This window comes from Sorex araneus, chromosome 2 (assembly GCF_027595985.1).
Source record: "Sorex araneus isolate mSorAra2 chromosome 2, mSorAra2.pri, whole genome shotgun sequence".
Lineage (NCBI taxonomy): Eukaryota > Metazoa > Chordata > Mammalia > Eulipotyphla > Soricidae > Sorex > Sorex araneus.
Genome location: NC_073303.1, coordinates 127,100,324 through 127,125,572, shown reverse-complemented (window position 1 = coordinate 127,125,572; position 25,249 = coordinate 127,100,324). Strand labels below are relative to the sequence as shown.

Genomic DNA, 25,249 nt, shown 5'->3' with positions numbered 1-25,249 from the left:
CGGTGATGGCTGGGCCTGCGTGAGTAATCCGCTTTTACTGGGAGATAGGGAAGGCTTCCAAGCACGCTGGGCAGTCCCTGCCATCCCGGTGGGCGACTGGTGCCCAGGCCCTGTGACGCGGTGCTGGAGGCCTCCGGGACTACATCTGGCATTGCTGGTGGCACGGGTGGGGCACGCAGTGTCCGAGGTCAGAGTCCGGCGCCTGAGGATGCCAGGTGCATGCTCCAGCTCTCGGAAACGTCTCCCCACCTCCCCTTTGAAACAGTCAGATCTGGGGGCGGAGCGAGAGTCCAGCGGGTAGGGCGTTTGCCCAGCATGCGGCTGACCCGGGTTCAATCCCTGGCATCTCATATGGTCCCTGAGCACCGCCAGGAGTGATTCCTGAGTGCAGAGCCAGGAGGAACCCCTGGGCATGGCCGGGTGAGACCCAAAAAGCCAAAATTCAATAAATAAAATAGCCATATTTATTTCCAGCTCACTGGCTGAAACACGGCCCTTCCCACCCCCCAGGGCCACACGCTGTGATCTTCCTTCTGACCTTGCTGGGTGGGTATGAGAGAATCTTTCCAGGAGGCTGCTCTGGCCACAGTGCTCAAAGCAGAAACTCGTTCTCCACCTCTCTTCATGCTGCAGCATACAGTGCTTGAAGCACTAACTTGTGGGCTTACCTGTTTATTTTTAAAGCAGTGGATCGTGTTTTTCTTTTTTAAGATAAATAAACAAAATAAACTGATCATCAGAAGGTTGCAGGCACGGACTTCTCACTGTCCTGCCGGGAACCTGGATGAGAGAGAGGCGGGTGACGGTTCTGCTGGGCTGGACAGAGGCACGGCCCATGCGTAGTGGTCACTGGCCTGAGTGGCCTCTAAGTTAATTTCCAAGTGCCAGTCAGCTGACATGACTGAGAAGCTCCGTGGGGGACACTGCATTAAAGAATGCTGTGGGACTCATTTGAATATAAAATAACATACTATGAGACTGACACCCAAGGACAGTAGACACAAGGGCCAGGAAGATTGCTCCATGGTTGGCAGCCTGCCTTGTGAGCTGGGGGAGAAGGCAGCTGGGATAGAGAAGGGATCACTAAGTCAGTGATGGTTGGAGGGATTGCTCGGGATGGGAGATGTGTGCTGAAAGCAGATAAAGGACCAAACAGGATGGCCTCTCGGTATCTGTATTGCAAACCATAATACCCAAAAGAAGAGAGAGAATATGGGGGAAACTGTCTGCCATAAAGGTAGGGGAAGCTTGGAAAGAGGGGGGACACTGGGGACATTGGTGGTGGGGAATGTGCACTGGTGGAGGGATGGGTGTTTGATCATTGTATGACTGAAACTCAAATATGAAAGCTTGTAACTGGGGCTGAAGTGATAGCACAGTGGGTAGGGCATTTGCCTTGCACACGCCCGACCTGGGTTCAAATCCCAGCATCCCATATGGTCCCTGGAGCACTGCCAGGAGTAATTCCTGAGTGCAGAGCCAGGAGTAACCCCTGTGCATGGTCGGGTGTGACCCAAAAAGAAAAAAAAAAAGAAGCATAGTGGGTAGGGTGTTTGCCTTGCACGCAGCCTACCGGGTTCGATTCTCAGCATCCCATATGGTCCCCTGAGCACCGCCAGGAGTAATTCCTGAGTGCAGAGCCAGGAGTAACCCCTGTGCATCACTGGGTGTGATGCAAAAAATAAAAATAAAAAAAGAAAGCTTTGTAACTGTATCTCACAGTGATTCAATAATAAATAAATAAATAAATAAACAAATAAATAAATAAATGTGTGTTTCAAATCCTGGGGAAGAAGCTCCAAGCATCTGGATTCATTTGTGATATTGCTCTGTCAGAGCCCCAGCTGTATTTGTGCCTGTCTGTTGCATTCAAGTAAACCGCCTTTCCCCCCTCCATGGGATCGGGGCACAGAGCACTCAGGGTCATTCATCCGCAGCATGGCAGGTGCAGGGTGAGGCGTGGGGAGCCCAGCCCACTGGCCAAGTGGTTCTTTGGACTCACAGTGAGCAGCCCTCTCCCTTCCCCATCAGGGGGCTCCCCCTTAGACTGCAGGGCCAATGAGGTCTGGGGTTAGGCTTAGAGGAAGGAGCCAGGAGTCACGGCGATAACCCCTGGGTCTGAACACCACCCCCTGGCAGGCTTGCAGGATTTCTTCTTTTTGTGGGTGGTTTTGAGGCCAGATCGGGTGAGGCTCAGGGGTCATTCCCAGCATCGCTGCTGTGCTGGGGTTCAAACCAGGTCAAGGCGTGAGCAAGGCAGTAGGCGTGACCCCTGCTATCCCTCGGGTCCCCTGGCGGGGCGTTCTATCCCGGGTGGGTTGTGTGACCCTCAGCCCGGCTGTGTCCTGGACGGTCTGGAAGCTTCGCCAGTGCTGCTGCCTCCTCCCCGCCAGCCGCTGCCCCAGGCCGGCAGATTCCAAGCTGGGGAGAAAGGGCAGGAGGGTGGGAGGGTGCAGTCTCTCTCTCTCTCTCTCTCTCTCTCTCTCTCTCTCTCTCTCTCTCTCTCTCTTTTCTGTCTCTCTCTCTCTTTTTTTTTCTTTTTGGGTCACATGCGGCGATGCACAGGGGTTACTCCTGGCTCTTCACTCAGGAATTACCCCTGGCGGTGCTCAGGGGACCATATGGGATGCTGGGATTCGAACCCGGGTCGGCCGCGTGCAAGGCAAACGCCCTACCTGCTGTGCTATCGCTCCAGCCCCTCTCTCTCTCTCTTTTAAGTATGACAGATTTTATTTGGAGGCTTTGAAGGGAAGGAGGGAGAGAGAGTGGGGAGTAACGTGCTCGAGAGAGAACCTGAGGGTGGAGAGAGCCCCTACACACCCCAGCACTTGACAGGAAGGCATGAAAGTCCACATCTCAAGAGGGGAGATGCAGGCGACACATGTGCTCAGGTGCCACATGTGCTCGGCCACCTGGGCGTAAGCAGCACATGGGCTCAGGCAGCACATGCGCAGAGGGCACAGTCTCTTGTGGTTCAAGGGACAGCCAGGGTGTGGCCCTTGCCCCCTCCAAGGATGGTCCCCTGCCCCTCTAGGAATGAGCATTTCCTGCCTCCCCCACCCTACTCTGCGGGCACAAGGTTTTGGGTGAAAATTGTTGATTACTTTAGGGCCCCGGTCCATTGTGTTACACTACTTCTCTCGAAGGGTTCCCGCCTTGTACACGGCCAACCTGGGTTGGATCCCCGGACCCCCTGAGCCCGCCAGGAGGGATCCCTGAGCATGGAACCAGGAGTAAGCCCTGAGCACCGCTGCCTATGACCTCGAAATAAAAACAAAACCAAAAGTTCTGGTTATAAACAATTAGTAGAAATTTTGAAACTGGTCATTACAGGGCCAGCCATGCGGCTGTGGGCGAAACAGGCATACGTGGATTGAGCCGCCTTCAGATACGGGCTGGGATGAGGGCACTTGCCTTGCATGCAGCTGATCCACGTTCAATCCCTGGTACCCATATGGTCCCCTGAGCACCACCAGGAATGATTCCTGAGTGCCGAGCTAGGAGTAACCCCTGGGCATCGCCAGATGTGACCCCAAATAAATAATATATAAATAAACTTGGCTTTGGGGTCCCACCTAGCGCTCCTGAGGGTTTACTTCTGGCTTTGTGCTCAGGGATGACTCCTGACTGTGTTTGAGGGACCGTCTGTGGTGCCAGGTTTCGAAATGAGATTGATTGCATGCAAAGCAAGCACCTAACTCTCTGTACTGTCTCTCCAGCCCCCTTTATTGCATTTCTAGGGGGGAGTAGCCCCAGCTGTGAAAGCATTTTCACACAGACCTATAAACTCACCAGCGTTAAGAGGGGTCGGCGCAGGGCCACAGGGCATCAGGTGCCCTTGCCCTCTGTCTGTCTCCTTGACTCTCCGTCTGCTGTCTCTGATCCCTCCCATGCAGTTCTGAAGGGCGTTTTCCGAAGGGCTGTCGCATGGGGGAGGACATGGCCCGTGCAGAGAGGGCGTCTAACCCTGTGCTTGCCTCAGTCCAGGACCTGTGCGTCGGGGAGGCCCACGGCTGTGAGCAGCTCTGTGTCAATGTCCTGGGCTCGTTTGTCTGCCAGTGCTACCGGGGCTACAGGCTGGCGCGGGACGGGAAGAGCTGCGAGGGTGAGTATCGCCAGCCTGGCCATCCCGGGAACAGCAGAGAGACTGAGTGGGACGGGGAGGTCCTGGGTGTGGATCCACATGTTCTTTTTTTTTTTTCCTTGGAAGTTTATTTTATTTTTATGAAGTTGCTTGCAATAAGCTCCCTGTGGCATATTCAATATGCCAAAAATAGTAACAACAAGTCTCACAATGGAGACGTTACTGGTGCCCGCTCGAGCAAATTGATGAACAAAAGGACAGTAGTGTTGAGTGCTATTCAAACACCGCAGTTCACAAAGTTGTTCATAATACAGTTGCTACCAACATTCACTGTTCGAGCATGAGTCCCTCTACCAGTGTGACCTTCCCTCCACCAGTGTCCCCAGTTTTCTACCCATCCCCCCAACCTGCCCCCTTGACAGGCACAAAATGATTTAGTTTATATTGCTTATTACAAAAAAATGGCTAATGGAATCATTGAAAAATATTCAGTAGGGGGCTGGAGCAATAACACATCGGGTAGGGCTTTGCCTTGCACGCGGCCCACTGGGGTTCGATTCCCAGCATCCCATATGGTCCCCCCAGCACCACCAGGAGTAATTCCTGAGTGCAGAGCCAGGAGTAACCCCTGTGCATCGCTGAGTGTGACCCAAAAAAAAAATTATATTTCAGTAAATGGAAAGTTGTGAAAGTTGTTCAGTCTTACCTTGGGGCTATTCAGCTCGTTGTCTGAGGGCACCCTAAGCTCTCTGCCGCCGGCTGGGCTTTCTGTGCTGTTGTTTCCGTGTATGTCAGTGGCGTCTGTGCTACCTTCTCGACAGATTCCCTCCTCCCGGGCTGTCAGAGGTGTTGGGGTGGAAGGTGCTGCAGTGCTCCAGGAGTCCCGGGGTCTGTAGAACTGGGCTGATGGGTTTCAGCATCTCGGCATACGTGTCCCCTGAGATTAGCGGTGGAGCTGTGGAGCAGAGCTGTGGCTTGCACGGGGTGGCCACCCCTTCTCAATTTATCTTATCTTTCATCATCGTCTGGGGCTGATCGGTCTGGTCTCAGGGCTCACTCTCAAAGACAGCTTGGCACAAGTGTGTGTCCACACCCAGTTCTTCGTGCAGAGCTAAGAGCTTTTGCATCTTTGGGGACTTTGCTGTCCCTTTTGGGAACTGGTGTGTGTGTGTGTGTGTGTGTGTGTGTGTGTGTGTGTGTGTGTGTGTGTGTGTGTGTGTACACCTGGAACTGTTTTCCTTTGAATTCTGTAGTTCAAAGTACCGTGGTTTGTGTGGTCTTAATTTGGCTTGAGCTATAAATGGCCTGACATGTCTCCTGCTTTGGGGGTGGGAGAGAAAACACTTTATTATTTCCCAAAATGGGTAATGTGCTATTGTTCCAACCCCCCCTTGGGGGGTCACTGAAATTATACGGGGGAGGCATTTGGAGCCTGGCATGAAGCTGGGGTGTACTTTCTGTTTATTTGCTTCAAGAAGGTGGATTTCTAGAGAGCACTGGGTAATTTAATTTTTTTCTCATAAGGGGACTGTAGGCCAGATAAGTTGCATCCCCTGCTTTGGATGCATCTTTAGTTTCCTCGGTTTGAGGGGAGAGGCCCCATACCCAGCAATGCTCAGGGTTACTCCTAGCTCTGCACTCAGGAGTCACTCCTGGCGGTGGCCATGGAACCAGTGGGAACCAACCTGCAGTACTATCACTACGACCCTTCAGTTCACCCTTTTCGGTCCCCAATAATAATCCTAGTCAGTATTTGTGAGAGCACGACTGGGCCTGTGCTGCTCCTGAACCCCGTTTCTCTTGGCAGCTGTGGACTACTGCGCCTCGGAAAACCACGGCTGTGAGCACGAATGTGTCAACACCGACGGCTCCTATGTTTGCCGCTGCCCGAAAGGATTTGCCCTTAACCCAGATCAAAAAACCTGCACAAGTAAGTTACATGTGCACATGGGATCAGGCTCTTGAAGCCAGAGCCTCGGCAACCCCGGGTCTGAGTTAGCACGCAACGAGGCACAGACCCAGGGGTGGGGGGGTCAAGACCATCTGCATGTTCTTCCGTGGCCAGGCCGTTCCTGTGGCCCCAAGAAGCAGCCCCTGGGCCCCCAGCCCACTCGGGGAGGCATTTGCCCAGAGGCACTTGAGCCCAGAGCACCAGTGGGCGTCCCCCTGGCGTCTGCTGAGCTGTGGAATGCCAGAACCACCTCACTTCCTGCTGCCTCAGCTGTCAGTGCCCGGGTAATGGGGCCGGAGAAAGGTTTCCATTGAAGCTCTGTGGCTTGTGGGCTTCAGCCTGACTCCCCACAAGTCCAGGGAGTCGCTGAGCAGGAGGAGCTGAACGTGGTGGTTCCCTGGACGCGGGAGGGTTTGCTTTGAAAACGGCTCCGGCTTGATCTGAGCTATTTAGCTCTATTTGGTTTTCGCTGTGCCCAGCAAGTTGGAGCCAATTTCAGCTTCCAAGGTGAGCCTATAAAAATGTATAAGGGTGAGGCTGGAGAGAGGGCGGGAGCACCATGCCTTGCGGGTGGATGACCTGGGTTCAACTCCCAGCACCTCAGGGTTCCCTGGGCACTACGTACTTTCCCCCCTCCCTGTGGCCTCCGCCCCCCAATCTACGAGACTGATCACTAATTTTGCAAAAGGACTCCGTAATGAGAAGGTAAGTCAGTCTGTGAGGATTCCTCTCCTCTCAGAGAGGGGATTTTCCTTATTTGTTTCTGGGACCAAACTGGCGCTGTTGAGGGGCTACTCCTGGCTTTGCACTCAGGAATCACTTCTGGCATGCTCTGGGGACCACATGGGATTGAACCCTGGTCCGCTGCATGCAAGGCAAATGCCTTTTCTGCTGTACTATCTCTCCAGCCCCCAGAAGTTCATTTTTAAAGTTTTGGCACAGTTAGTTCCCCCACCTCAATGCCAGGGTTGGACCCCAGGGCCTCACACACACAGGGCACGCAGTCTTGCACTAAGCCGCCTCCTGGAAATTTCAAGAGTGAAGTTTAGTAGCAATTTGGTGTAAGACGTCTCTGGAGGCGACATCAATCAGAAAACAGGGTTTCAAGCCATAAAAACCAGATGTACCCACAGCCTTTCCAAACCAGACCTGCTGTGCCCAGCCGGACACACTTGCTGTGCTTTGTAAAAGGCATCCCTGAAGCTTAGCCGCCCTGTCAAGGGGCAGAGCTGGTGCAGGGAGGAGCCTGGAAAGGAAGTGGTCATTTCTGGAGCCCCACCTAGCTGGGGGGTGAGTCAGGACAAGTGCCTCCTACAGGAGAGTGCTTGGCTGAGTCTCAGGCAGAACCATTTTTCTGTGGGGAGACATGTGTGAGTGGGGTGCCAACGGAGAAAAGCTAGGACAGTGTCTTGTCCACGCCCAGTGTTTGGATGGTACATTATTGTCTATTGAGCATGGATGGATGGATGGATAGATGGAGAATGGTGGATGGATTTGTGCATGGCCGATGGATGATGGGATGATGGATGGATGGGTGGGTGGATGGGTGGGTGGATGGATGGGTGGATGGATGAATGAAAGGGGGATGGATGATGGATGGAATGGTGGGTGGATGATTAGATGGATGGATGGGTGGGTGGTGATAGATGGGAGGTCCGACAGATGAGTAAATGAATGGGGGGATGGATGATTGGATGGGTGGGTGGATGGGTGGATGGGTGGGTGATGGATTGATGGATGGATGGGTGGGTGGATGGGTGGGTGGGTGATGGATTGGTGGATGGATGGATGGGTGGGTGGGTGATGGATGGGTGGTTGGATTTGGATGAATGGATGTGTGATGTATGGGTGTTCAGACAGATGAATAAATGGATAGGTGGATGGATAATTGGATGAATGGGTTGGTGGATGATTGGATGGATGGATGGATGGATGGATGGATGGATGGATGGATGGGTAGATGGGAGATGGATGGGTGGATGGATGAATGGGTGGGTGATGGATGGGTGGGTGATGCATGGGTGGTCAGATAGAAGGATATATAAAGGGAGCTGCTGGATGACTGGGTGGGTGAATGGATGGAAGGTGAGATGATGGGTGGATATAGTGGATGGGTGCTGGATGAATCAAGATATGAATGGATGTACAGACAGCACGCATGAATACACCTATGTGTGCTCACCTCCACCTCCGTCCCCTCTTTCCGAGCCAGAAACCTGCAGCCATTGTGCTGATGCAGGATCCTGAGCACTTTTGTCTAGCCAAGGGTAGCCTGGCGCTCTGGGTTCTGTTCCAATCCCTGCTCCCCTGCATCATTAGCTGGGTGACCTGGGCTGGTTGGTCCTTCACTCATCCACGTCCCCGCCTGTCCCAGGAGTAAGATGTCTGACTTTGTGCTACCAGGAGGTCTCCCAGCAGGTCACTCGAGAGCCTTCCCTCGTGCTCGCTCAGCGTCCCCGCATGGCTGGGAGAAGTGTCCTGCTGAGAAACAGCTCATCTGTGGGGCCCAAGTCACCCAGAGCCCTCGGTCACTGCAAGGGGAGCTGACCAGGGGCCCCCAGTGGAAGGCTGAGAGGTCCAGAGCTCAGGATGGCCGGAGGGGACCCATTGTACAGGATGAGCTGGGTCAGCTGCTCACTCTATGAGGCCCAGGAGAAAGCTCAAAGCCTGCCCGTGGCCTTTCTGCCTCTCCACCCCTCTCCCTGGCCAGGGACACCTTATCACCACTCCCAGCTCCTGTTTCTGGGCCCTGCCATCACCCCTACCCTGGTCAATTTGTCTCTGCTGTGCTGGATCCCTTGGGACAATGTGGAGCATTGAGAAGGCCTAGGACGGGGGGCCAGAGTGATAGGATAGCGGGAAAGGAGATTGTCTTGCATGGGAACAACCCGGGTTCTATCCCCAGGATCCCATATGGTCCCCCCGAGCACCAGCAGGAATAATTCCAGAATGCAGAGCCAGGAGTGACCGACCCCCAAAACAAACAAACTAACAATGAAAGGACTCTGGTGTGTGGCAGAGAGCAGCGTGTGAAGCTGTCAACTCCAGCACTGGCGGGTCCTGGTTATTTTCTCCCCTAATTCCTGGGCACCTCCCACACGATTCTCTTATTTAATGTTATTTCTGCCCTTTCCCATGGCAACTTGCTTCACAATGATGAATATGAGGGCTTATTTTGAATACTTTCTCTGATTACAGAAGTTCTCTATGATCATGGAAACTGATCACACAGAGATGAGATTGAAATGAAATGACCTTTCGCCGCAAACAGATGACCTTTGTTTTTTACCAAAGGGCTGTATTTTTCTGTAGTTTTTTTTAAATGCATCTCTTCATAGAGTTGAGATCATACAGCATGATATTAAATCATGAACACTTTTTTTTTCTTTTTGGGTCACACCCGGCGATGCACAGGGGTTACTCCTGGCTCTGCAGTCAGGAATTACTCCTGGCAGTGCTCAGGGGACCATATGGGATGCTGGAAATCGATCTGGGTCGGCCGTGTGCAGGGCAAATGCCCTACCTGCTGTGCTATCGCTTCAGCCCCAAATCATGAACACTTTTAATTGCTATTCAGACTTTGTAAAAAGCATTTAATGTCAACAGGATTTTTTTGTTTTATTTTGGGGGCCACTCTTGTGATATACAGGGGTTACTTCTGGCTCTGCACTCAGGAATCACTCCTGGAGATGTTCGGGGGACCACATGGGATGCCGGGGATTGAATCTGGGTTGGCTACATGCAAGGCAATGGCCCTCTCTGTTCTACTATGCCTTTGGCACTCTCATGATTTTATTTATTATATTTTTAACAACCCTTCCTTAATGAAGTTAGGTAAACTTTATACAAAGATATCTATCCAAATCATAAATATATACTTTTTTGTTATTTGGGGTGTGTGTGTGTTTCTGGGGTTCAGACCTTAACATAGAGTTTTACTGATGAACCACATCCCTGGCCCCCAAACTAATGAACAGTCTGTTCCAATGTAAGGGGATGTGAGTGACTTTTATAATCCAAAGGAGGGTTCAGGAGTGACTGAGGGCAGTACTCAGGGGACCAAATATGGTGCCTGGCTATGTAGTTCATTTGTTCCTTAAAACAAAGTCCTCAGAAGGAATTTTTTTTGAAAGACCCTCATCACTGGCAACTTATTTCAAGCAATTCTCTCATCTGTACAGTGGATGGGAGTTTCATCTACCAAACACTTTGATCAGATCCTTTAAAAGGATGGTTTATTTCCATATCTAGAATGTGCAAATAGGGGTTGAAGCAATAGCACAGTGGGTAGGGCGTTTGCCTTACATGCGGCCAATCCGGGTTCAATTCCCAGCATCCCATATGGTTCCCCAAGCACCGAGAGGAGTAATTCCTGAGTGCAGAGCCAGGAGTAACCCCTGTGCATCGCCGGGTGTGACCCAAAAAGCAAAATAATAATAACAATAATAATACATAAAAAATTTAAAAAATAGAATGTGCAAATAAACTGCCACTGAGAAAGTCCCACCTGAATATTCCCCTGCTATCTTGGTTGAAAGGCACGTGAAACTGGGACCACATTCTCCCCCTAGGCAGGCTTGAGACCGGCAATCTGTAACACAGCTGGAGGAGGGAGTAGCTTTATATCCGAAACATTCCCCTTCCCCCCATGATTTTGTAGTCTGTCATTTGGCTGTGTGTCTGATGAGCTTGAGTGCTTTTGGAGCTTGACTTCGGGAAGATTTCATTGTTTTAGTTGCACAGATTCCATAAAACACTCCGCTAAGCTTTTCCCAGCCTGGGAGATGGCAGACACCCAACACGCTCATTTTCGTGGCTCTGCAGTGAGCCAAGACAAGGAAGCGGCTCATTGCATAACCGCCTGGACACGTGTTGAGAAAGTTCTTGGGGAAGCCATCTTCCCAAATATGGGAAGAGCATCCCTAAGAGCTCCCTTCGTAGGTGAGGATCAGGGACCAGGGGCCTTGGTCTGGTGGGGACAAGTGCAGACTGAAACCTCCTCGGCGAGTCTCTGTGACGTGTCGTTTGGTTGGTCCTTACTGTGCTTGGTCGGTCCTTACCGCGTTGTTCTTTCCTCCCAGAGATAGATTTCTGCGCGTCCCGGGACCACGGCTGCCAGCACGAGTGTGTGAACACAGCCGACTCCTATGCCTGCCGCTGCCTGAAAGGTTTCACCCTGAACCCCGATGGGAAAACCTGCAGGAGTAAGTGGCAGTGGGTGCTGGGGAAGGGTTTGTTCTGCCTGTTGCCTCCGGTGCTGCCCTGCCTTGCAAATCTCCAGCAGCATCAGCCTGTGCCCGGCGATGGTGTTTATGCACCTTCTCCAGCCCCGCACCCTGTGCCAGGGACGCCTTTCCCAGAGATTGAGTACACGCCCTCTGCCCCTGGGGTTCATGTAGCAAACTGGAGGGTGAGCTGAAACTCTCAGCTCTGTGAGTAAGGGCACACGCTCCATCCTCCTCCCACCCCTCTCCGAAGTCCCCATGAATTTGAGACATTGAGAAAGAAAAGGCCATTCCCCGGGAGGTGGTCCCAGGACCTGCCACCTGCCCCTGTACAAGATCACACCTTTGGCGGCTGCTGAGAGGGGACTTTGCGGCCGTGGCTTCTTCGATCTGCAGAAAGAAAATAAGAAACTTGGATGGGAGCTGGAGAGATAGTGCAATAGGTAAGGCGCTTGCCTGCCACTCGGCTGACCCGGGTTCGATCCCTGGCATCTCATCCAGTCCTCTGAGCATCGCCGGGGGTGATTCCTGAGCGCAGAGCTAGTGGGAGTAACCACTGGGCACTGCTGAGTGTGGCCCCCGAGCAAACAACAACAACAGCAGTAAAAATCTTGGAACTCTGAAGCATTCAAGGAAATGCGGTTCAGTGGGCTGAGCTCGAGGCCATGCTGAGTGGCCCAGATGCCCGTCATGTGGCATGGCCAGGCCTTGACTGGGAAGTCTAGGGTGAGGGCCCCAGAGGTCTCTCAGTGCAACTGGCCCGGGAGACGGGGAGGCCGGAGGGACAGACCCTCCTCTGTCAGCTGCTCTTGAACTCTCAACAGCCTCTGGCACCGGCTCAACATATCTTGAATGAGAGAGTGAATGAAACAGAGAGTTCTCAGCCTGGAGAAGCTGCAGCCCTCATTTGACTTATGGTACTTAATCTTGCTGGAAGTCAGCCCCAGGGGAGCTCTTCGTGCTGAGATTTCTTTATTTCCTTTTATTTCTCAAAAAGTCTTCCTAGTGCTGGGGCGGAAGCGACCGTCCAGTGGGTAGGGCACTTGCCTCACACACTGTCACCCGCCTCCCATATGGTCCCCTGAGCAGTGCCAGGAGTCATTCCCAACTGCAGGGAATAGCCCTGAGCACACACAGCTATTTACACCCTCCCTTGTGGTTCAAAGAACTCTTGAGAACTCCCATTCAAGGTTTGTTTTTGTTTTTGTTTTGTTGTATGGTGCTAGGGACCAAACCCGGATCCTCACATATGTAATGGCATGGTTTCTGCATCTCTGGCCTAATGTTGTACTTTGTTTTTCCTTTTTCCATGGGGGTGCACAGCTGGCAGTGCTCAGGAGCTACTCCTGGTTTGGTGCTCAGGGGTTGCTGGGGCTCAACCCCGGGTCTCCTGCAGGCAACGCCGAAGCTCCAGTCTTCGGAGGCATCTCCCTGGGCCCAGGCCGTACATGCTTCTCTGTTCCTTGGCTGCTTCCTGGTAACACATGTGGCCCTGTGCTCGTCCCCGGCCTGCCTGGCCCCAGGCTCGGCCACATGCCTCCTTGCAGAAGCGTCAGGAATCGTGTCACTGAGTCTGGCCAGGCCTCCCTGTTGATGCGGTTCAGCCTATGCTTGCCCTCCTGCCCATGTGTCCAGCGGGCAGCGAGCAGGTACTGTCAAGCCGAGCCCGTCCAGCGCAGGCGCAGTTTTACGCCTGCCGGAAGCAGACCCTGAGAAAACACCAGCGTTCCGTGGAGGTTTGGACTGGGAGCAGGCAGGACATGAAAACAATTAGAGGGAGAATTTTCCACCCGACCACACATGCATGCAACATGGCAGAGGGCTCCTTCTTCCCGCCGGGCCCACCCCACCCCACCCGGGCAACTGACACCTTTTCCTCAGCCCGAGTGTGTCTGCAGCTGTCTACACCCGGGGAAATTGCTTACAGGCAGGCGGGTGTGTGGCTCCAAGGCTCGCAGTGTCCAGATGGAGTGGGAGGGAAACTTGGGAGCACTGTATTCTTCAGAGAAGTCCCTTAGAAGTTTCTGGGTTTTGTTTTGTTTTGGCTTTTTGGGTCAAACCCGGTGATGCTCAGGGGTCACTCCTGGCTCTGCACTCAGGAATTATTCTTGGCGGTGCTTAGGGGACCATATGGGATGCTGGGGATCGAACCAGGGTTGGCCCCGTGCAAGGCAAACGCTCTACCCGCTGTGCTATTGCTCTGCCCCACCTTAGAAGTTTCTGGAAGCCCTGCACCTTATACCATTTGAATTTGCTGTCCCCTCTGTGATGGCCTCCTCCTGAAGAGATGCTTGGGGTACTGGCCTGAGTCTGACCTCTGCCTCTCGGATGGGCAGGCGGGCAGGTGGCTGTGTCCACAAAGCTTCTCACGCACCCTTGTCCACACCTGTTCAGCCATGCTGGCCCCATTTTCTCTCTAGTCAGGTGTCCTCCTTTTGCCTCCAAGAAGAAATGGAATTTGTTTCTCACACCCTCTGTCCTCATCTGCCCTGGGCCCCACACCCTGCCCGGCCGTTGCATTTTCCACTGTCTTTGCTGCAACGCGTCCCGAGGGCGGTCCTGACTCAGAGTTTGTGCTCGGTCCATGAGGGCAGACAGCTGGAGCCGGGAGCGGCCCGGCGGCCCTCTGGAACATGGCATGGAGCGGGAGAGCAAGGAAACGGGGCTGGAAGTCTGGAGTTTGTTAGCGCGTCTCAGGATGGTGAGGGCACCGCAGACTCCAGCCATCGGCACGTCGTTGGGGCGTGGACACAGCCACTGTCCTTTCAAAGGCTTCTGAGGCCATCCCATTCGGCTGGGGCAGAAGAAAGTGAGCTCAAGGCAGGGCCCTGCAGAGGAGGCTCTTGGCCAGGTTTGTCCTTCCAACTCATCCAGGCAGAGTGAGGATGTGTCTTTTCCTTCTAGAAAGTGCCATTGGTGATGTCAGGCGGCTGGCAAGGCCCGTGTGGGCCAGGCTGCCTGTTCTGGAGCCCGGGCAGAGTGGGTGGAGGCGGGCAGAAGGAGGGCTCCTGCTGGCACCCCCAGGGCTCCTTGGAGCTGACTCCAGCTCTATGGAGAGAGATGGAGAAGAGACCCCCAGACATAGTCCCTGAATGGCCCCCCTGGCCAGGGTGACCCTGGCCACGCTGCTTCCCTGGTCTGGACTCACGTATCCTCCCGGGGCTCCCGACTGTCAGCACGGACCCTGGTCTCTGCAGCGCTGCTGGTGGTGGGGTCAGTGTGGCCCTCCACCCCATGGTCTCCTGTCCCCTGCCCTTGTGTCCAGCAGGAGTGGACAGTCTCAAGCCCCGTTAAACTTATTCCACGCCACTAGGGGCCTTTCAGGCGAAGCCACGCCGAGCTGGCTGTGGCCGGCACTCACAGTCCGAGGGGAGAGGCCGGGACGGCTGGAGGCTGCTCAGCGCGTGCCCAGTAAACCTGGGCTGAATGGAGCAGGGGTGCACGTGTGTCTCAGCCCCACACGGGGGGACACGGGACTGCGGAGGGCCGGGGGAACACCCTCTGCTCTCGGAACCGTTCTCGGGACAGCCAGGGAAGCGATGCTTTGGAACAGCCTCTGGTCCGGTGGTGGCAGGGCTGGTGAGCAGTCAAGGGGTTCCGCGTCTCTCAGTTTCATGATCCTGCGTGTCCGTCTTCTTTTTCTTCTCTTTTGTTCTTTTTGGGTCACACCTGGCACAGGGGTTACTCCTGGCTCAAGCATTCAGGAATTACTCCTGGCAGTGCTTGGGGGACCATATCGATTGCTGGGAATCGAACCCAGGTCAGCCACATGCAAGGCAAATGCCCTACTTGCTGTGCTATTGTTCCAGCACCTAGGGTTAAATTCTTTTTTTTTTTTTTTTTTTTGCTTTTTGGGTCACACCCGGCGATGCACAGGGGTTACTCCTGGCTCAAGCATTCAGGAATTACTCCTGGCAGTGCTCAGGGGACCATATGGGATGTGCTGGGAGTTGAACCTGGGTTGGCCACGTGCAAGGCAAATGCCCTACCCGCTGTGCTATCGCTCCAGCCCCTCTAAGGTTAAATTCTTAAGAAACAATTTGTAGCAGAATGAGAGAGAGAGAGAGAGAGAGAGAGAGAGAGAGAGAGAGAGAGAGAGAGAGAGAGAGAGAGAGAGAGAAAGAGAAAGACAGAGACAGAGACAGACAGACAGACAGAGACAGTATAGCTGGTAAGGTGGTCGTAAGCATCCAACCCAGGTTCGATCCCTGGCACCACATCTGGTCCACTGAGCAGTGCCAGGAGTGTCCCTGTGTGGATGCAGCTGCTTGTGGCCCAACACCCCACCCTGCCAAAAAAAATCTGTCATTGTGAGGGAGATAGTACAGGGACCAGGGATCTATGTGGACCTGATTTGAACCAAGGCACTGCATGGTCCACTGGCATGGCCCTGGTTGTCCCAGGCATCACGTCCTTGGGGCCTGGCATCCAACCATTCAACCTAGTTGGCAGAGTATTACTGGGTGTGGCAATAATTCTGGCTTGCAGGGAGTATGGGGGGGCAGACCCGGCTGTGCTGGACACTTGAGTAGGGCCATCTGCTTGGAAGGTAAGGGCTTCTTCTCCCCTACTGTCTCGGCCCCCAAACCTTTATGGTTTTGATGTACAAAGTTATTGTACCTACATACCACCAAAGTCCCCAAGACCCTCCACTGCTGTCCTCATGTTCTCATGCCACTTCTTCCTCCCCTCAAGCCCAGTTCCTGGTGATCATCTCTCCCCTCTGATCGGGGTGTGGGGGAGGCCCTAGCTCCCACTCGCTCCCCTTTCCCAGAATCCAGTCCACATCTTGCGCCAGGCACAGCAGCTGTGCTCTGCAGAGGAAGCCTGCACTGTCTTGGAGATGCCCAGCCAGGACCGAGAGGAGGACACGGCAGGGAAGGGAGCACGTGCCTTCCCAGGACTGAGCCCCGAGCACAGAGCCAGGAGTCAGCCCTGAGCGCAGAACCAGAAGTCAGCCCTGAGCCTCACTCAGGGTTTGTTACTGGTGTGGCCCAGTAACAAACAGACTGAAAAAGTGGGATGAGAAGATGAACAGGCACTTCTCTGAAAAGGATGGAGGCCACGCAGATGCCCAGTAGGCGTGAGAAAACATGTTCATTGTCCCTTATTAGCAGAAAACACAAATCACAAATCAGGATGACAGTAACCACCGCCCACTAGTGAGAATGGCCAATATTAAAAAAAAAAAAAGATATGAAAAGCAAAAACCAAAGATGACCACAGCCAGTGCTGGCAGGGCCGGGGTGAGAAAGGAAGCTCCATCACTGGGGCGGGGACGTCTCTGCTCCAGCCTTGCTGGAAACAGCATGGACATTCCTCGGAAGGGCCAGCAGGCACTTCCGTGTGACCCAGCGGCTCTTCTTGGCAACCACCGCGAGCACTGACATCTGAGACATCCGTTTGGAAAGATTCCCATTCTGAGACCAGGCAAGGAGAGCCTGGGTGCCAGAATCCGGCTCTATCCAGGCTGTGTGGCTGGCCCCTTGGAGACAGTGGGGTGTCAGGAGCCCTCTGATGTGTCCTACTGTCCGGAGCGGCCAGCAGCGAGTTCCTGGGCTCCAGCTCAGCCACGGAGGCTGGGAGACCCCACTTGGCAGGCCTCCCCCAACCCCAGTTCCTTTGCTTCCTCCATGAGACTGCAGTTCTCCGCCCCAGGCAGAGGCCAAGCTCCCACGTCTCTACAGCAAAGGGGGTCACTGCATCTCCATGGTAAAGGGGCTACTATGTCTCTGTGGTCAAGGGGGTCTCTGTCTCGCTACAACAGAGGGGGGGGTCACTATGTCTCTACAGTAAGGGGGTTGCTGCAGCTCTATGGTAAAGGGGGTCTCTGTGTCTCTATGGTAAAGGGGGTCTCTGTGTCTCTATGGTAAAGGGGGTCTCTGTGTCTCTACGGTAAAGGGGGTCTCTCTGGGCAGCTGGTTCCTCTGCTTCCACCTCCCGAGAGACGTGCCTCTCCCTGTCCCCAGAGTGAGGTGCAGCGTTTGACCCTTGCCCCCGTCCCCGCCTCTCAGGCCTTGCTGAGCATCGCCGGATGTGCCCGTGTTTCCTTTCCTAGAAGCTCTGCCAAGTGTGGCTCCCCGTGCTGTGCTCAGAGCCCTCGGGGCAGGGTGCCCAGAAGACGGTGGATTGGACTCGGGGGAAGGGGACAGAGAGGGCACTAGAGCACCCCTTCCCCGGGAACAGGTGCTGGGCTCTCTGGGCTCAAGCCCCTGAATATTACCATCAGCGACCCGGGGCTTGGCACCCCCCACGGAGCCTGAGGCAGGGTCTCCCTCTGCAGGGATCAACTACTGCGCCCTGCACAAGCCCAGCTGCCAGCACGACTGCATCAACACGGAGGGCGGCTTCTCCTGCCGCTGCCGCCGGGGCTACACGCTGGACCCCAACGGCCGGACCTGCAGCCGTGAGTGTGCGGGGTCGGTGGGGTCGGGGCTCGGGGACGAGCAAGGCCACCCGCAGGCGCCAGTCACCACGGAGGCTGCCGGCCGCCCCCGAGGGCCGGGTGTCCACACACTCAGCTCTGGGGAGCACTGAGCCCAGTTCTGTCACACTTTAGACCTCTAGTCGGGCCTTGGACACTTCACGTGGCTTTTTCAAGCTTTGTCAAAAAGTGGACATAGGGGCTGGAGAAAAAGGACGGGGGCTAAGGCCCTGCTCACAGTGGCCTCGGGTCAATTCCCAGCACCGTGTTTCTGCCAAAACACAGCCATCTGAGCACCTCCAGGCACGTGACCCCCACCCCCACCCCCAGTTTGATCTTTTTGAAAGTGGAGGTGGGGGCTGGAGTGATAGCACAGTAGGGAGGGTGTTTACCTTGCATGCGGCTGACCCAGGTTCGATTCCCAGCATCCCATATGGTCCCCCGAGCACTGCCAGGAGTAATTCCTGAGTGCAGCCCTGTGCATCGCCGGGTGTGACCCAAAAAGCAAAACAGAACAAAAAGGTGGAGGTGACCTCAGGGGTCATGCAAGGGGATGGCCAGGACCGCCACAAGCTCTTGACCCCTTGCCCAGCTTCCCCCGCCCCCCCACACCCCCCCGCCTCGAATCACAGAGGGTAACTGTTACTCCACAGAGCCGAGGTGCCCGGTGTCCCCGGGGCCCAGGCTGTGGGATGTCATGGTCCTCCGGCTCCGTACAGCTGAGAGCGTGGCTGTCTCATGCAGGGACCTCTCCTCGTGGTGTGATTCCCAGCAGGCGCCAGGCGGTGATGTCAGCGCACGGAAACTCGCCGCCCCTGCCAGCTGGCGGCCGGGTTTTTTATGAGGCACCATCTACTCTGACCCCGGCCGGCAGAGCGGGGGCTGCCTTCGCCCTGGGGTGTGTGTGTGGGGGGGTGCTGGGGACGTGCCGGGCACAGACGGCCTCTGTGGGCAGTGGCACACATCTGCCCCGGCCCTGGGCACAGACACGGATTGTCAGCCGGGACAACAGTGCAGCTGTTTAGGGCTGGGGACACAGAGGAGGCTGCCGGAAACCCCTGCATCTGCAGAGGGAACGAAGGGCCCCCTCGGCCCTCCCGGGACGGCTCCCACGGAGACCAGGGAAACTTTGAACTCCCCAGTTGGTACCCAAGTCTGTGCCTGATGAGGCAATGGTTTCTGAGGGCTGATGGATGCTGGGGGCAGGAGGCCAGTAAAGAAACACCACAGGGCCTGTGACTGGGGGTCCCGGGCAGATGGACACTGGCTGACTGGGCACCCCACCCCGCCCCCAGGATCCTTGGCCTCCTTGCCTCTGCCCTATCTGCCAAGAAGAGCTCAGAGAAGGGTCAGAGGAGAAGGAACCATTTTATTCTCTCTGGAATCAATTTTTTTTAATGCCAACAATCCTGAATAATGTAAATCAGTAGCAAGCTCATGGAAAAATGAAAAGGAGGAAAGTATCAATCAAGACCTTTCTGTCTAGAGTCCCAAGGAAAAGTCACATGTTTTGCTCCCCCAGGCCCTTGACAGCAAGCCTAAACATTCACTTCCTAATTCTGATTCTTTTTTTTTTTGGTTTGGGGGCCGCCTTCAGCCTTGCCAGGGCATATGCAGTGCCCGGTTTGATCCCGGGGGCTCTTGCATGCAAAGCTTGTGCACCAGTTCCTCAACCCCTCCTCCTGGCCCACATTCACTCCCTTTACTCCCAAGAGACAGCCACATTCTTTCCTGAGCTAAAGGTGGAGAAACTGAGGCACAAGGTAATCACTTTCCCGGGGATCCCAAGACAGGTCATGCCAGAAGAGTATGTGAAGTCACTCATTTGGTGCCTGAGATCCTGCCTGTGTGGGCAGCAGGTGGGATGTTCCAGAAGGCCCTATGGGTGTTCAAGAGGACACTTGGGTGTCCTGAACAAGATCCCAATCACAGAAGCCTCTGGAGGTACATCCCCCTGTGGGAGATGTGGGAACGGTCCTCACAGCAGCACTCGGGGGTCCCGGCCCAGCACCACACAGAGCTGCTGTCTGGCTGGGGGGACACCTGCTACTCAGACAGGACCCGAGCTGCGACACTGTGCTTTTTGTGTGCTACACCCGACAGTGCTCGGGGCTGATGCCTGGCTCGGTGCTCAGGAAACACTCATGGTGGGATTCGGGACCATATATGATGGTGGGGACTGAACTGCAGCCGGCAGTGTGCGAAGCGAATGTCCTCCTTACTGTGCTCTCTCCTACCAGAATGACTTTTCCCCCTTTCCCTTTTTATTTTTGGCGGTGGGCGGTCACACCCAGTGGCGCTCAGGGCTCACTCCTGGCTCTGCCCTCAGGAACTCCTCCTGACAGTGTTGGGGGGAGGGCACCATACGGGATGACAGGGATGGCACCTTGGTGGGGTGCGTGCAGGGCAAATGCCCACCCCAGAACAACTTCTTGATGAAAATGATCCTCTGCAGTGAGTCCTGCCCCAGGGCTTGTCATGTATCACCTGCTTTCTCCCGAGACCCCCCAAGAAAGCAGGCTCCATCCTCCCACGTCTCAGCCTCAGAAGCAGGGTGCAGGCCACTGGGGGTTAGGAGCTGGGCGCTGGACCTGAGCGCCAGGCATGACCGAGAGCAGAACCCTGCGCTGTCAGCCTGACTGTCCACCGGTGGGCGAGCCCTTGCCCCTGCCCCTGGATGCGCTTCCCGCCGGGGAGCGCAGCCTGCCCCCGCCTGGACTGCAGGGCTGCAGCGGGTGCCTGAAGACCCCGGCCCAGCAACAAGCCAGTGTGTTCTCCACCTTCGAAGGCTCGGGCTGGTGCAGCCGGGGTGGGGAGCACTGTGGGGCGCCGCTGGTAGGACTCCCAGCTCTTTCTGCACGGTCCCATGTCACCACGCAGGGGTGGATCACTGCGCCCAGCAGGACCACGGCTGCGAGCAGCTCTGTCTCAACACCGAGGACTCGTACGTCTGCCAGTGCTCCGAGGGCTTCCTCATCAACGACGATCTCAAGACCTGCTCGCGTGAGTCCCGCTCCCCGCATCTCCCCCGCCACCACCCAAAGGGGTGGCTCCCAGCCACGTGTGTGCACATCAGCGAGCGTGCGGGGCAGAGCCTGGGAGCGGGTGAGCGCATGCGCATGGAAGTGTGGCCGAGAATGTGTGCGTGCGCAAGGCAGCGTGGGCGCGGGTGAACTCACACACATGCTAGCGGCAGCGCATGGGAGAGAGCCAGAGCATGCGCGCTGCAGCACAGGCGCGTGTGAACAACGTGTGGGAGAGTGAGAGCATGTGCATGGAAGTGTGGACGCGAGTGAGCACATTCGCGTGTGAGCAGCGGCGCATGGGAATGAGTGCATGCATGGGCGCTGCAGTGTGGGGAAAACAGTGCTTGCACATGTGAGCAGCAGCGCGTGGGAGAGAATGCGCGCATGCACATGTGAGCAGCGGTGTGGGCAAACAGCTCATACGCATGTGAGCAGCAGTGCATGGGAATGAGTGCACGCATGGGCGTCTCAGTGTGGGGAAAACAGTGCATGCACGTGTGAGCAGCAGCTCGTGGGAGAGAGTGCGCGCATGCGTGCTGCAGAGTGGGGAAACGGCGCGTGCACATGTGAGCAGCAGCACGTGGAAAAGTATGCGCATGCGCGCTGCAGCGTGGGCCAATTGAACGCTTGTGTATGTGAGTGGCAGCGCGCGGGAGCTAATGAGCACATGTGCCCTGCAGCGTGGCAGAGGGTGGGCGCAGACACGCCGCAGAGGTTACCCCACCGCTCCAATTGCATCCGCTCCCCGGAGCTGGGGCTGTGTGTGGGTTTTGCGGGGCACTGCGTGCCTGCAGGGGTGTGTGCGTGACAGCCAGCGGGTTTGCAGGGGTGGATCACTGCCTGCTGAATGACCACGGCTGCCAGCACACCTGCGTCAGCACAGACACGTCCTTCATCTGTCGCTGCCCCGAGGGACACAGGCTCCGCGGGGACGGCAAGACCTGTGCCAGTGAGTGTATCGGGGCTCTGGGAGGGGCAAGGTCCCGTGCACTGTCCCCACTCAGGTCCTTTGGACATGCTTGCAGAATGGCTTCTCGGGACAGAGCCTGCACCTCGGCCACCCTGGTGTCTCGCCCTTTCTCGGAGAACTTTGCAGTTTCCCCTGGCTGCCCGCCGGCTTTGTTCTGGTTTAGGGAGTCACACCCTGCAGGGCTACCCGCAGTTCTGTGCTGGGGTTGGCTCCCAGAGGTACTGGGGGACGGAGGTGGGCTTCCCAATCAAGGCCTGTGGCGGGCTGCCAGGTCCTCTTGGGTGCCCAGCGCCTGAAAGCCAGTGTTTGAGGAAGAGCTGGTGGGAGAAAGTAGGCTTATTCCCGGGCGGGCAGCCTGGGAAGATGGGGTGGGAGTAGGGGTTTGCCCCTAAGCATCCTGCCCCCAGGCTGGGGTTGGTGGTGTGCGGAGCCCAGCTAGTGGCAAGGTCAGTCAGCAGACAGCGGAGGGAATTGGGTCCGGGGGAGGGCGGGTCTGACCAGCTTCTGGGATCTCAGGGGGCTGGTGTGGGCGCTTCTCTGGGCGACACAGAGTCCCCGAAAAGGCTGAGCTCCAGGCTGATCTCAGGGGGCCTGCAGTTTTCGTGCCCACCCCCAGTCCCTAACTAGACCTGGTTCAGCATCAGATATGCGGTTGGAGGAGGTCATCTAAGGTGGGGAGGACACAGGGCAGGAGCCAAGGGGCAGTGAGGGCCGCCCGCTTGTGCCTGCTGGTCACTGGTACCGGGCAGTAAGGACCAGCCCGCTGGTGCCTGGGCAGTGAGGCCTGGTCGCTGGTGCCTGGGCAGTGAGGGCTGCCCGCCGGTGCCTGCTCGCTCTCTTGCTCGCCCTCCACCATGCTGCCAGCCTGAGGCTACACAGAACCTGGTGTCTTGGCGCTTCCCTCCACCCCAGTCTGGCCAGAGAAATCGCCTGCTGGCGCTGCACCCGAATAACAGTATAACAGTATAACGGTATATATGCCCACCCCCACCCCCTGCCGTCACACTGGTTGTGCAAAGAGAGGGCCCCCTCACCTTCCTGCCCTCCAGAAAGCCCCATGTCAACTTCCCTCGGGCCACTGTCAGGAGATTCTGTGGTTTCTCTCAGTCCCGGGAGAAGGGGAGAAGCTTTCCTGTTCCTCTCCTGTCCTCTGTCTGGGCACATTTCCCCACAGTGGACTCTGGTCAGTGGAGAGCCTTATTTTTTTTTATTTTGGTGGTGGGGGGCGCAACCAGTGGTGCTCCGGGCTCCCTCCCGGCTCTGTGCTCAGGAATCATATCTGGTGGTGCAGGGGATGCCACCAGGGTCAGCCACGTGCACTGCCACCTTCGCCCATGGCCCTGTGCTTTCTCCTCCCAAGGCCTGTTCCCAGGTGGACCAAGACAGCGACTGAGAACGTGGTCACATTTGAGGGGGGCCGGGACAGGAGCATCTCTGCAGAGGGCTGGGGCGTGTGGGGGCTCGGGACCAGTCACCGAGGGCCACTGGAGCAGCCACACAGCTGGGAGTGGTCCCAGCAATGCCACACACAAAATCAGAGTCATCTAAGAGCTGGGATAAGATACAATCTGGCTGGTCATTTTGGTCATGGTCAGCTCTCTCTGTGGCTGGTACAGCGACTGTGGCCACCGAGCAGCCAGACATACTCCGTGGCCCTGGGCAGGGGGCTGGCCCCACAGTAGGTTGGTCTGACCGGGCGGTGGGGAGAAGTTTCTTGAGTTCAGAACAGATTCACAGTCCTGGCCACTGTATTATTGGGTGACATGCCTGGTCCTTGTGGCAGCCTGTCAGCTGCTACAGTTCGCACCTGAGCACTGTCTGGACCTGGGGTGGAGGTGGGGGGAAACACAGACAAAGTCAGAGCTGCCAAATGACTTTTACCCTTTACCCTCCCCCCATGCCAGCTGTGTGGCTGGGATGTGTTGGTTGTAATTTCCTGGCATCATCGGGGAAGCCAACCCTCCTTTTGTCTGCCCAGTCCTGTAACCACCAGAAGCAAGTGTCCACTGGGTCCGGGGAGTGTGGAGGGTGTTTGCCTGGCTGGCCCCGGTTCTGTCCTCAGCACCCTCTGTGACTCTGAGTGATCCTTAAGCGCAGAGCCTGGTAAGCCCTGTGCACTGCTGGGTGTGACCCCCCAAGTTTATTTTGAGGCCGCACCCAATGGTACTCAGGGCTCACTTGTACTTCTGTGCTCAGGGATCACTCCTGGCGGGCCCAGGGGACCTGATGGAATGCAGGGGATAGAACCTGGGTCAGCTGCATGCAAGGCAGGCGCCCTCACCGCTGTGCTGTCACCCCGGTCCCATTGTCTCTTCTTTATTTTTTTGGCTTTTTGGGTCACACCCGGTGATGCACAGGGGTTACTCCTGGCTCTGCACTCAGGAATTACTCATGGCGGTGCTCAGGGGACCCTATGGGATATTGGGAATCGAACCCGGGTCACCTGCGTGCAAGGCAAATGCCCTACCTGCTGTGCTATCACTCCAGCCCCCACCCATTGTCTCTTCTGTGGGGAACAGAGAGCAGAAACGGGGTGGGCACCCAGCTCCCCTCCCTCCATATCTGCCAGTGTGAGGGCCTTGGAGGGGTGCCAGGAGGGGGTGGGAACCCAGCTGCACAGCACGTGTTTCACGAGTGAGACCCCACGTTCCTTCCCGGGAAGGAGAGGGAAAGACCCAGCCACGTACAACAGCCCTGCAGCTCGTGGGTCGTCGGGCAGATGCCTCCAGCGTGTCAGCGAGGGCCTCTGAGAAATGCCAGCAGCCGCAGGCCTCTTCCCCTCGGTGGGTAGACGGTCTCTGTGGCTCCCCGCCTGCCCCCACCCCGAGGGGATGGCCTTAATAACCTCCTGCACGGTGGCCCCCACAGATGGGTGCCCACAGACCACAGCCCCAGGGGGTGGACCCACAGCCCTGCGTGACTCACCAGCTGCAGAGCCCAGATGTGGGGGGCCCCTCTCTGTCAGCCGTGGGCTGGCCTGAAACTCTCCCCACGCCCTCCCCCATCCAGCCCTGCCTGCCCCTTCCAGCCCGCCTCTCTCCGTGTGACAGCCACGAGAACCTTCTTTAATGGGTTTTTGTCTATTAAATTAGAAACAGATTTGTTCATGCCATTTAGGGGGGATTTTGTTTCTAGGCCACCCCCGGCTGTGCTCAGGGCTTGCTCCCGGCCCTGTGTTCAGGGATCATTCCTGGCGGGGCTGGGGGCAGCCTCGGGGGGACATTGAGCAGCCCCGTGCAGGGTGAGTGCCCTCCCCGCCACGCTCCCTCCAGCCCCTGCTCATGGATTTTGAACGAGGTAGCTTGAGTCACATTTTTGTAGTTAATTTTTTTTTTACCTTCGCTGTTTTTAATTTGTATTTGCATTTAAAATTTTTGGATTTGTTAATTATTATGATGATGATTTTATGTGGAGGCGCACAGCCGGTTACTCCTGGCTCTGCATTCAGGACCATACGGGGATGCTGGGGATCAAACCTGGGGTGATCCCAAAGCAAATGCCTTACTCATTGTGCTATTGCTCTGGCCCCTTAATTTGTATCTTAAGGGCTGGAGTGATAGTGCAGGGGT

The 25,249-nt window shown here is 56.0% G+C and overlaps 1 protein-coding gene across 4 annotated transcripts in view; it reads left to right on the top strand.

Moving 5' to 3' along the window:
• Positions 1-25,249, top strand: part of MATN2 (matrilin 2) — an 88,944-nt gene that overhangs the window by 39,941 nt on the left and 23,754 nt on the right. For all 4 annotated transcript variants that reach the window (XM_055126767.1, XM_055126766.1, XM_055126765.1 and 1 more), the window contains exons 5-10: positions 3,983-4,105; positions 5,892-6,014; positions 11,117-11,239; positions 17,544-17,666; positions 20,565-20,687; positions 21,537-21,659. In XM_055126767.1, the coding sequence (XP_054982742.1) occupies positions 3,983-4,105; positions 5,892-6,014; positions 11,117-11,239; positions 17,544-17,666; positions 20,565-20,687; positions 21,537-21,659 (738 nt within the window). The remainder of the gene's footprint in view (positions 1-3,982; positions 4,106-5,891; positions 6,015-11,116; positions 11,240-17,543; positions 17,667-20,564; positions 20,688-21,536; positions 21,660-25,249) is intronic.